At 41.5% G+C, this 12,637-nt stretch overlaps 1 protein-coding gene across 2 annotated transcripts in view; it reads right to left on the bottom strand.

Moving 5' to 3' along the window:
• Nucleotides 1-9,785, bottom strand: part of TJP2 (tight junction protein 2) — a 50,769-nt gene extending 40,984 nt beyond the window's left edge. Inside the window, exon 1 of one of the 2 annotated variants that reach the window (XM_066568685.1) lies at nt 9,768-9,785. Coding sequence is in view for 1 of the 2 variants with exons in the window: in XM_066568683.1 (XP_066424780.1) it covers nt 2,091-2,153 (63 nt within the window). In the remaining variant the exon portion in view is untranslated. Of the gene's footprint in view, nt 1-2,090; nt 2,232-9,767 lie in introns of those variants that run through there. The other variant, XM_066568683.1, reaches the window with a different exon arrangement.
• Between the last annotated feature and the right edge of the window lie 2,852 nt (nt 9,786-12,637).

The raw sequence follows: 12,637 nt of genomic DNA, 5'->3' as shown, positions 1-12,637 counted from the left end.
ATCAGCACAGATGACACAAAATTCTTGGAGAGTTCTTAATTTTCATGGTAAGAAACACATTCCAAATATGTCTTTAAAAGATGAAGGGATTCTAAGTTCATTTGCAATTTTAACAGCCATAAATTACAGCCAGAATTCCAAGTTATAAATTTTATATTGTTTGCACAGCTTCATTAGGAAAAATAAAAAGGAATCTAGAACTCATAGCTGTAGTATCTCTTCTCCAGGTTCTTCTCTCTTTTTCTACAAAATAATGAGCAAACTGGTGTCTTGATAAAAGAAATGGAATTGTGGCCTTATCAGCAACTGTATTATAAGGAACATAACCACCATGGTAGCTACACTGACCATGTCTCCCTACTTAATTTAGGTCCACCTAAGAAACATGAGCTCTCTCACAGTCTCACACAGTTGACAGAGGGAAAGATCAGCCAAAGCTCCCCTTTTGCTGACAGAGAAGCTGGTACTGAATTCATAACCAATACAACTAACTTCCACACTGCATGGACTCACAGCTGTGAACCAAAAAGACGCTTTAACCAAACCAATTAATTTGTACTTCTTTACATGAAAGGCAGGCCCTAAGGTCGTTTGAAGAAATACCATATACTCAGTTGAGACCTGAAAACCCACATTTTTTATCAGAACAGAAGCATTGCCATTAACCTCAAAAGGATTCACCTGACACTGATAAAAGCAGGCCAAAAAAATGTTGCTATTTGGGACAAATGGAGGAGACAACACAGTCTGGCACTACATTTGTTTGAATACACTGCAAAGCATTTTACTTCAGCAATCATTCCATGACTATAACTTTGTTTAAGTGAAGTATTTAAGCTATAGCCATGTGAAGTGTACATCTGTAAATGCAGGCTTTGTAACTCCTGTAGCTCAGCTGTGCATGAATCAGACTTTCCATCATCTCGGGACAGCACATGTAAACCTCATCCCCAAGAGACCCCTGCAAGGCACCAACACTTTATTATGGCTGTTTCTATTTCTCTCACCCCAGCCAACAGCGAATGATTACACCTACTTATCAACTGTACTGGAGCAACAGTGTCAAATACCCTGGGATCTGTGGCAAAGGGCTTACAAGAAGGATTAAGAAGAGATGCAACACTCAAATACAGGTGAGGTTGAAGATAACAGAACAAGAAGAGTGGATTAAATTACCCAGATTAACTGCACAACCTCTGTGGCAAAAAAAACCCCTAACCAAACAAAACCTACAACAAAGAAAAAGCAAACCATTCAAACAATAAACAACCCAAATACACAGAGTATGGAAATAATCTCATAAAATAATCAGCACTTCAAGGATACTTAAGAGTACCGATTATTCTACAAAACACAAAACAAAGTATGAGGTGTAAATAAGTGTTTATGGCTTCCATCCACATTTTAGTGGGGGTAGGAGAAGTGACTATAGATAAGTTCAGTTTTCTATATGCCGGCATGCACACCACATCACCCCTCCCCTCCTGACAGATGCTGCCTACCACTCCATAGCCACACTGAATGCTGCAGTTCAGCAATAATCTGACGATCTTAAAAAGCCAGGACCGGTGAGAGGGGGAAGTGGCTTTTGTTCACCAAACTTCTGCGTTTGTTTCTCCACTGGGGTTATTTTCGGTTAAAACACTGACCTGCACCCTGAGCCCAACCAGTATTTAAAATACAAAACTTCGTACAGCCTTCGGGCACCACAGGAACCTGCCAGCGCTTCAGAGCACAGGCTGCCTCCCCGCTCCCATTTGACTGGAAAAACCACGGTATTCCCACCGCCCTCGGCTCCAGCATTGTCTCCGCCAGCCCGCGCCGGTGGGAAGCGCGGAGCAAGCCCGCAGCCCGCCCGGAGCGGGTCCTCCCCTCCATACGCGCGGCGTCTCTGCCCGCAGGGCGGGTGGTCCCGGCGCGGCCGCAGGCGAGTCCCGCGGGTCAGAAACACACCTGTGCGCCCGCCCGCCGCCTCTCCCCTCCCGTCCCGTCCCCTCGGGGCCCGCGGCTGGCGGGGGCCGGTGGGTGAGCCCGGCAGCAGCAGCAGCAGGAGGAGGAGGAGCGCGGTGGGTGACGGGGATGCTACCGACCTGCTCCGCCCCGGCCGCGGGCTCCCGCGGGCCGCTCCCGGCGGAGCCCTGCGTCGCTCCCATAGTAACATCGCCAGGCCCGGCGCCCGCGGCTCCGGGGGCTGGCGGTCAGCAGGCCCGGCAGCCTCGGGAATGCTTCTCCCGCCTCCGCCCCGCGAGGGAACCAGCCGGGCCGCTGGCGAGGGGCTGCGGCAGAGCCCCGCGGGGGCGGCCGGAGCCCGGCAGGACAAAGCCGGCTCTGAGCAGCCCTCCACAGAGAGACTTTGTCCTGCCGGGGCCCGGCCGCCCCCGCCGCCAGCCAATCGTGCCTGTAAACGCCCCGGGGAGGCAAAGAAACACTTCCATTCTCCCTGGGAAGAAAAGAATTGTTATTCCCCATTTACAAAAATATTTCTTGTGTTCCTGCCCTTGGCAGCGGCCAGCAGCTGACGCCCGTCACAGGATAAACGCGAGCAATGGGGCTGGTGGCCCAAGCCCGGGTAGCATTCCTGACACGAGGCTTTTGGACAGTGTCCACAGTCCGGTTCTGTCAGACATGCCGCAGTCATGTCCACCTTTTCTGTCAGCGTATTTTTCGGAGGACGTGGATGTTGAAGCCTCCACACAGCTGACACTCCTCACGTCCACAGCCTTGGTCAGACTTCCTTCCCACCACCTAACAGCCTTCCACACCAGTCTTGAAAGTCCACACCACTACTATTAATTCAGAGACCAAATTGCTTGCTTTGGGAGCTGTAATTACATATTGTAAAAAAAAGCATGTTATTGAGTTAACTATTCTCAAGAGCTTGCAGAAACGAGTGGTCACTAAAAACACTAAGGAGGAGAAGATCGGCAGAAATTCAACCACATTATATTCAGAAAAAAAGACTTCTTTCCCAAGTGCTGCTGTCTTCCTGGCTTTATGCTATTTTGGGTGGATGAGGCAATACTTGAATCAACTCTTGGAAGGAAGAAACTAAGAATGAGAACCAACTGTAAGGGAAAAACTTTCTTAAGCCAATGTTAAAAAAAAAAAAGCAAACAGCCCATTACTTTGTATTGCCTATCTCAAATCTAAAGAGAATAAGCAAAAAAATGCCAAGCATGAACTTTGCTCCTGTTTGATGCTGTTCCTTTCTCAGTTTTACAAGTGAGTGATACCATACAACTTTTTTGCAACACTAGCAGTTAGGCCAAAGTCAGGACCACTTAGAAAAATGAAAGGGGACAGGTTCTTCACACACATGGGATACTGTGATAGCTTCTGGCATCAAGAATTTGTCCATGAGATACAGCATGGCAAGGCAAAACAGCTGTCACTCTCCACACTGGTGCACACCTCTGCAAACTGGAGGAAACTTTCCAAAGAGCACTGTTTGGCAACATCAGCATGGAATGCTATGTCACAGCATTAGCAGAGAAATCCACTGTCCAGTATGTGTTGAAATGACACGACACAATGAAAACATGATTTTTCTGCAGACAACTACATAGTTGTAGATGCAAGAACAACATTTGTTTTAAGCTGTATGGCAATATACTTTTTGAAAAGCACTTGTCAGACATGAGGTGGGACAGGAAAAGAAGCCACCAGATCTCTTGACTGCCATCTCTTAACACATATGCAAAGTTCATGGTAGCATAAAGTAGAGCACCAGCCTCCTGAAGCAGCTTCCTTCCACACAGGTTCTGGCAAAAGATAAACAGCTACCACTCTTGATTCCCCCACTAGACACAGCTTCTTAGCGAGAGCAGGCAGTGCCAGTCAGAGCAATCTAAAGGTCTGCCTATCCTGTCCGAGGCCAAGAAGGATTATTTGTGGTTCCAGACAAAAGCTGTGGCTTGACCTAATGCCTCCTTTTGGCATGTTCTGTGACTTCAGCAAAGCCACAAGTTGTTATCACTAAGAGAGGCTATACTTCCCTGACCTGTAGGGCAGCAAGGAGGGTTAACACACTAAGCTAGCCTGAGGTAAGTGAAACACAGATGCAGGAACTGACCACAAGCCAGACAGGCTGGATCCCTTACCACAAAATACCATCTGGGAAGGGCCTATCAGTTTGTCTCTTATTTTGCAATCTGCAATAATAGATAGCAAATAATCCATATGGGCTCTCTAAATATTTCCCATGTTTATCCATAGAATTTCTCACATTTAAGAGCAAAGTATACATATCCTTTCGCATTTTCTATTTTTTTTCCCCTCAAACTAAACAACTACTCTGCCACAACGGGCATATAAATCATCCCATACCAGCCTGCTAATGTGAGCACTAAGTAGCCTCTAGTGCTCATGCTCACTCTAGAGCTTGGCCAAATGCCCAGATGCTTAGATAGTGATGGCACGGACTGATGTAAGAAACAGTGTAGTAACAATTGCCAGGTTTCTTATCCTGCAATTCAACCACTAAGAGCAAAATTTCAGGCCTGCTCTTGACCAAGATGTCCTCCCAAGACGAATATGCCGGAAGGCCTTATGAGAGGAAGACACTGCCAGCTAAGCAAAAATAGAAGGGTACCAGTGTAAACAGTGATGAGAATTGTGCAAACTCCTCCAGCACCTCAAGTTTCTTCCTCCTGTGTTAGGAAAAGGGGCAACATGTTCTCAAAGCATTCAATTTACTTAACAGCTATTCCATGGTAGCACAGCATCCCCATTCTCTCTCTTCCCTTGTAAACCAAATCCCCCACCTGCAGCTCAAGCATATTGTTTACCATTAGGTATAACTTCTCCTGTCTCATCTTCTCTGAAACACCACAAAACCCCTCAGTGTGGATAAAGAATACCTATAAACTAGCCAAAATTCACTTGGGACAACAACACAAGCAGAAGAGGGGCAGGAGCCTCAGCCAAAGGGTCTGATGTGTCTGTGCAGGTCCCAGAGCAGCCTCTGTGTTTGGAGGCATGACTGCATGCACATTTCAGTGACTGGTCTCCCTTTGAAATGGGACGTGCAGGTCCAGTTGTAGTCAGTCCTGCAAGGGATACTGCATCATGAAGAGTAAAGGCTGGGTATCAGCACTATGTAAAAATTATATTAACTGGGCTACTACACATTTGCAGCTCTGCTCTCTGCAGTATTTAGGACCAGCTTTTCTGCATGTGCAATGACCCTACAAAACAGCATCATCTGCAGGGGATTTCATGGAATGTTATGTAGGTATAAAGGAATTCTAAAATTAACTTCAATGGAAAGATTATTGGTATTAACTTTATGAAAAACATGCAAATAACTCACAGGGAACACATTTCCCATTGAGATTTTCAATTTAAGTAATCAAGGGAGACATTTTTGCCTACAATCAGATTGAATCTATGGTCTGTGTAGCACTAATTTAGAGATCACTCGCTGTAGCCTGAGTCATGCAAAACCTAGGACATATTCCATAAATTATCTAATGCTACTGTGAATGAAGCAGTTGTGCCACTTCCAGCATCCACAGAGAGAACACCCATTTAACACTACACTAGAGGATGCAAATTTAAAACAAGCAGCTGCTCTCACTGTTACTCCAGCCAACAGAGTAAGGCTACTCTGCAACTTGCGGGCAGCAACCATGTTGTGATTCAGGTTCTCTCTGCCTCCTCTCCACCATCAAGCCTTTTAACATGTTCCTATGACAATAAATTATTTTTCTGTTTCTTTAAATGTTAAAGTTCAACACTTGGTAGTGGTGCTGGACAGCATGGTGAAAAGGCAAACTCCTTTAAGAGCTGGGAACTGATTTCAGAAAGAGATACTGGGAATGTAGGCTGCTAGTCCAGTTTTGGAACTATCTGAACAGAGATGCCAGTTTTGCTCTTGTTTTTAAGCAAGTGTTCATGATCCTGTCATGAGAGACACTGTAGAAGTTTCTAAAAATACCACGTTGTAAAACAGCCTTTCCCCCTTCCCTTCCAGGCAATCTCTTTAGACTGCCATTTGTCATCAGCCTGCAAAATCACACAAATCAGTCAGCCCAGTCCTACTTAAATGATTCATAAATCCAATTACATTTGCTTCTTTATATAGTAAGCTGGACACTAACAGATTCAACCTCCAGGATTAGAGGATGTGTAGGTAGCTGACCTCTGACTCTCAGGAACTACCCAGGAGCTCCACACATATGGTTCAAACGTGCAGCTCTACACTGGGGTTGTCACATACCTGGCACAGTAATCCTGATCTCTGTCCTGGGGGGACTGGAGAAGAGACACCTTGCATACTATCTCAACACTTTCTACTGTGTGTAGAAGTGAGTCCAAAGGAGGGTCAGCAAGATGGTGGGGGCTGAAGCACTGGCTCTGCAAGAGGAGGCTGTGGCAGCTGGGTTTGTTTAGCTTGGAGGAAGGATGGCTTCAGGACACTCAGCAGCAGCCCACCGGTGCTGACAGGAAGAGATTGAAGAGATGAGGCCAGGTTCTTAGCAGTAGTGCAAGGTGGATAAGAGACAATGGGCCAAAGTTCAAACAAGACAGGTTCAGATGTACATAAAGGGAAACAATTTTCCCCATGAGGACAGACAGACCATGGACCCTGCAGACAAGTTTTACGGTCTCTGTCCTTGGAGGTTTTCAAACCCAACAGGGTAAAGCCCCAGGCAACTTGTTCTGATCTCACAGATGACCCTGTTTTGGGCACAAGGTTGCACAAGAAACCTCCTGAGGTCCCTTTCCACCTGAATTATCCTATAATTCTGGAGTTACTGCATGATTCAAGTGCCAGCTTAAAGCAGAATTAGGCAATTATTCTCCTGCCCCTTGTCTCCACTTCCAAAGTACAGCTTGTGATTATGCAACATAAAGATTTTGGCATGCAGCTGCAGGGTCTGGTCTGTTGTCTGTCTCTGATTTACTGCAAGGATGAACAGCTATACACACTTTCCAAGTCTCAAAGCAGCAATACTAAGGCTGTTATTTTAGAAAGCATAGATGTCTTGGGAAAAAACAGAGCCCAACATACACAGCATCCCACACTTTGTGCATATTTTTTATGGGATAATCACAGTGTCAAATCCTTTGTCACTTAGGAAGTCACCTATTATGATGTTTTGAAGAGAAGAATTTTTAAATTTTTTAAACCTAGACACAGAGATTTACTGAGACATCTCAAACTGCTAAAAATTTTAAAATGTAGATAATTATTTAGAGCAAGAGGCAGTACTGTTCTAAGCCAATCATAAACTCAATTTCTAAGTTCACAAAAAAATTTGAAACACACTGTTACATGCTGAACAACTAGGAACAGCACTGGACATTAACAATATGAAATACAGTTATATATATAAAATGTCATGTATATTTTCCTCACTGTTTTGGACAGTCATCAGTTCTAACAGATCTTACACACTACAAGTTTGGTCTGCTTTAAATCAGAAGACTGTTTGCTTTGTTTGTTGCTACTTTCTTTTTGCAAAGAATATGGTAATTAGAAAAGAGAGATGTATAGCATATTCACAGGATAAATAAAACAGCATGAGAATATGCAGAGGTGTTTGGTAACAGTTAATAAAAATTATAGTTGTGAGAAATAGAAATACAGTCTATTTGTTCTAACCACATTTTCATCTGAGCAATGTTTTAAATTACATTGCAGTTCCTTGAAAATTACACTAGTAAGGCAAGCAAATAAAATAGTTTGACCTACTACAAGAGAGCAAAACAGTGACTCTGCTTGAACACAGACCCCCCCGCACACACACACACCCCATCCCCTCCTTGACATGCAAATTGAAACGAGTTTACTTGGCATAAGCACTTCAACCTCTACTACTTTAAGAAGCTACGAAAACTAAAACCACTATTCTAAAGAATGAAATAACAATGTAGTTTAAATAAATCCAAACCACACAAGTGTGTACTGTTTTTCTCCCCAGACACCATACAAAAGTGTGTATCAACACTTGAAAGGAAGTATCTTCCCTAACCCAAATTTTTTCATTTTTAACTGCAGGCACATTCTGTTTGAACATTCATTTTGCTTACATCTCATTTCCTTCCTCTCTTCCCTATGTTTCTTGACTACTGGCAAGGATGTGAAACAATCCTCTGCTTTTAGCTATTTATCTGCCTTTCCCCACTAGAAGTCAAGCCCTACAACATCAAAGCTTTACCATACTAATCAACTGTTATGACTTAAATTAATTAAGACAACACAATAAAGAAAACAAAAATCCAATTCTCATGGAGACCATTATGCTTATTAAAAACAAGTGAAAGAATATGCAGATTACATAAGATGTAACATACAGAAAGATGTGTTACTTTTTTCCCTGATATAGGGGTTAATTTAAAAAACAAAGCTCCAGACAGCAGTTCTTCAGCCAAGTTAGTTCCTTAGAGCACGAAAAGTATGCTTCAAAGCTCTGCCTCTCCCCATACTATTTATACTGGCAAACCTCCTGCTGATGAGCTTATTAAGAAACAAAGCAGTTCTGCAACTCTATTCAGAAACAGCAAGGTCCCAGCTAGGGTACTAATGCCCACTTTTGGGTGATGTTTTTCGCGTATGACTAAAGTGAGCTTGCAATTAGTCCAAAAGAGAACAGCAAGAACAATAAGAGAAAGCAGATGGACACAACCACCCAGTCATTCCCTCGCCAGTTCCAAACTCCCAGAAGCCCACAGACAAAGCAGCTGGATGCACCTTCTGAGCCATCTCGATCTTGCTGATAAATGGTTCTGGAGTTTCTTTTGCTAAGGGTTGAGCTCACAACTATCCACATTCCCTGATGTAAAGTTGGCATACCCTACCACTGAAGGTTTTTGTTCTGAGGAAAATGTCAGAGGCTGCTCAAGACCTCAGCTGAGACATTCTGCCTAGTTACATTTCACTGATACTCTTATATCAAATTTTCCCTCACTCCCAGAAAATTAAAGAGCTTTGGTTAAATATGTCACAAATTAGAAAGTCAGGACAGCAGATATGCACATTTTGAAGTAAATTACTAAAGCAGCAATAGTTGCTTCATCTCAAAAATGGAAGTCAATTATAGTTTTGCAAAACATCAGCATAAAAACCTTTCCCTCTCTTAAAGTCATCATCTGTTAATCACTTACAAAAACAAGCCAAGCATGTTCGATTGACACATAAAACTAAGGATACATTTTATAGTCCTTCTGGAAGCACTTGAGAAAAGGTTTCAAAAGCAAGGTTAATATGCCAAAAGGATTATATTTACCTTAATGATGTACTGTAAGAAAATATGCAGCAAAACAACTCTCCCTGTGTGGCTATTCTGTTTCCTAGGACTGACTGAGTCACTAAGCAACTCCCATGAATATTACCCTTTGTGCTTAAAGTAATTCATTTATCCCCAAGTCCGTGCTAAATATTTATATTTGCTGAAGACATCATCATAGATTACATCAATTCTTTACCAATGTTTAGCTAACAGATGAACCAGTACAGGCCTGTGCATTATTATTTGCATAACTTTAGCAGAATATTGACTTCATTGCAGAAACCTCTCCTCTTCTGGAGGCCTGTTGTACATCATCAAGTTCTCAGTAAATGCACATGTAACCATTTAAAGTTTCTTTGATAATTCAAAAGAACTAGTTTTAATTTCATATTACTCTGCTAAGTAAAATTTCTTGAAACCTTATAAAAACATAGTTAAAAGAATATATACCTTAGCTAGCACATGACAAGAATATATCATTTTAAACTAATGGCTAGGTCTAACTGACGCAACTTGACTACAGGCTAGTACCTTGGGAGGAGTGATGATTTTTGAGTGCCGTTGTCTACCTGCTGTGCTATGCTTTGGGCTTGATGTACAGCTGTGCTCCCAGTCCCACTCACAAGGAGATGGCAGTGTAGTAGTTTGCTCCCTGAAAAACAAAGTTTCATTTAAGTCACTTATAACCACAAAGGAGTTCTTGTGAAGCCTGGAACACTGAAATCATAGAGATAAAGAGGATATAAAATATATTTCCCTGATAAGTTTGACATGCTTTAGCTTCTGTGGAAATCACGTGGAAATAGTGGTTTAAAATAAGGAGATACTCAGCAATATTTACACACAAGCCTGCATGTAAAGCAATCCATCCATTTTTGCCAATGGAATAGGGTATTGACAGGAAGCATACTTACAGTTACTTTGTTGCACTGGTCCTCTCCACAAACCATCTGGCTTTTTGTTTCAATTTAGTTTTGGTCTGATTGTTTAGCTTGCACAAATGGTATACAGGACAGCTAGTAACAGCATTGTATCTTGATCATAACCTCAGCGAGAACAATCGGATACATGTGCTCCAATGACATCCAATGGTAACTTAAGAACTTCAGTTGCCAAATGACAGAAAGAAAACAATTTCCAGTGTAATCATCTACCCTCCTTCCCCTGCTCAATAAGCTACCTCTCTTGGGCACAAGTAGCATGTTGGCTTCCATTCAGCATCCCTGTCGTGGGACTCCCCCTCTCCCTGACCCCTTGTCTAGTCCTTGATTACCCTTGGTAGGAAAAGAGAAAATTAATCGTTTCACTAAGATAAAGAAGGGACTTTTGACAGAAATAGAAACACAAGCTAGTGGTTAGGGTTTGGTGGTGGCTTTTGTTTTGTTTTTAAAAGAAAACCAACATGCAACTCACTAATTTCAATTCTTCTCTCAAAAACATTTTTCCAAAGTGTTCCATCTTCAAAGGATATAGCCAGACTTCCCTAGGAAAGTATATTAGCTATTCTTTCAGCAGGTTTGAGATTGTTTGCCTGTTTCCGTGCCACTCCTCCCCCGCCCCCTGCAATGTATAGATGTTTTTTCATTATGGTTAATGCTCCATTAGCCATTTCTAGATCACTTGAGACATGTAAGAAAAAGATACTGAAAGAATTCTGTAGAACTTCCCCATCTGCCCAAGTTTTGATGTGTCTTGTGTCTTACATTTTTGTGACCACAAATATAATAAGGTCACAGGTTTGAAAAAACAAAATTCAATATCTAAAACTTTTAAAAAATATATTTTGTTTCAGATTAACTTTTTACTACATGCAACAATGCATGCACCTACCAGACATCACACCTCAAAACTAGAAGGTTATTTTATCCTTTCTCCCCAAGGTCTTCCAGCATAAAAGCATTTTCTAAAAGTAAACTACAGTTTTAAATTAAGGCATGATTTCCAAAGTTGCAGAAGAAAAAGATGCTTAATATGAGTTTATATGAATGACCACCAAAGAGCAGCACAAGCTATACTGTACATTCAAAACAAACTTCAGCCTTATTGTTCTAGGCTATGCACAAAATACTATTCTGGAGGCTGCAGAAAAGTCACAGAAGCAAGCTAAACCTAACTGCCACTGCTGCCATCATTTTCCCTTTGTCAAACCTCATAAAAATCAATCTATCTGTCACAGAAATCATCACTATTCCAAGCAAAGATGGAAGCAGAAAAACTTAACTTTGTAATGTCTTTGATATGAAAATATGAATTAATACCTTAGCAAAATAATGTATCTGCCTTTTCTGCTTTCTTTTGCACGGTAGTCTGGGTTTTTAAGCAGAATTCTTACAACTTTCAAACAATGGTTCTAGCCATCACAGTCAAGATGACCTAGCATCACACTCAAGTGCTATTTTTTATCTTAAGAGATGTTTAAGAAAAATAAAGCGCTTAATTATGCATCTGAATTTGTGCAGTGAGGAGTTGACAAATAAGAACCTCTATGCCCTTTATTCAGTATTAGGTTCTGGAAAGTGTCTCATTATGTTACAAATTTTTCCTATACACACACATTCACACTTCTATCACATTTTATTTTTACAAAGAATGTAACAAAGTACCTCTAGAAGTTGAGTGATAAGCTGATCTTAGCAAAGTGCATTATTAATGTGTTTATTCTAGTCATATAGAATAAACAGTATGCAGCTACAAAAAGAACAGTGCTTTTTTGTCAACTCAGTTTACTTTAACTCAATTGCTGGTTACCAACCTTTCATTCCCTGAAAGTTTTAATAAAAACATAAAAGGGATCCCTACTACAGTCCAATGACAACAGCCTTTCTGCCTTTCTGAAACTGTTGGAATGGCAAATCCAAACATAATCCAGATACATCTTAACCAGCTTGAAATTCCAAGTGTGTACAACAATCACTTTAACTAAACCTCTCCCTGAAAGCATGGGGATATCCAAATAAGAATGCTGGAAATAAAAACAAATTTTAACAGTGTATTTTGTACTTAGATACTGACTAATACTCAGTAATAGACGAAAGACAAACAGTCACAGTTACAAAAGAAATAGACATTACAGTTAGTAAGTTTCATTTTTAGAGGGCTTGTTTCAAGCTGTGACTCTGGCCAGTCTTCTTGAAAACGAAGAAGAATTCTACAAGAATATATATACAAGAACTTTCCAACATAGCTTCTCAAAATAGCAGGAGAAATCATGTATTTTATCAACATATAAAAAGCAGCTGAACAAATCAGATATTTGCATGTACATAATTTATACGGAACAACCAAAGGAAGCATACTCCACTGTCCTGAGTCCAAACAGACTGCACTGAGAATCCCTTTTAATAGGCAAGTTTTTAACAAAAAGCCCTACAAGCTCTCATTAACATGACACTGGAAATTTG

Source organism: Molothrus aeneus, chromosome Z, assembly GCF_037042795.1.
Source record: "Molothrus aeneus isolate 106 chromosome Z, BPBGC_Maene_1.0, whole genome shotgun sequence".
In the NCBI taxonomy this organism is placed as follows: Eukaryota; Metazoa; Chordata; class Aves; order Passeriformes; family Icteridae; genus Molothrus; species Molothrus aeneus.
Note: the sequence above shows the minus strand (reverse complement) of the source record. Positions and strands in the feature narration are given on the sequence as shown.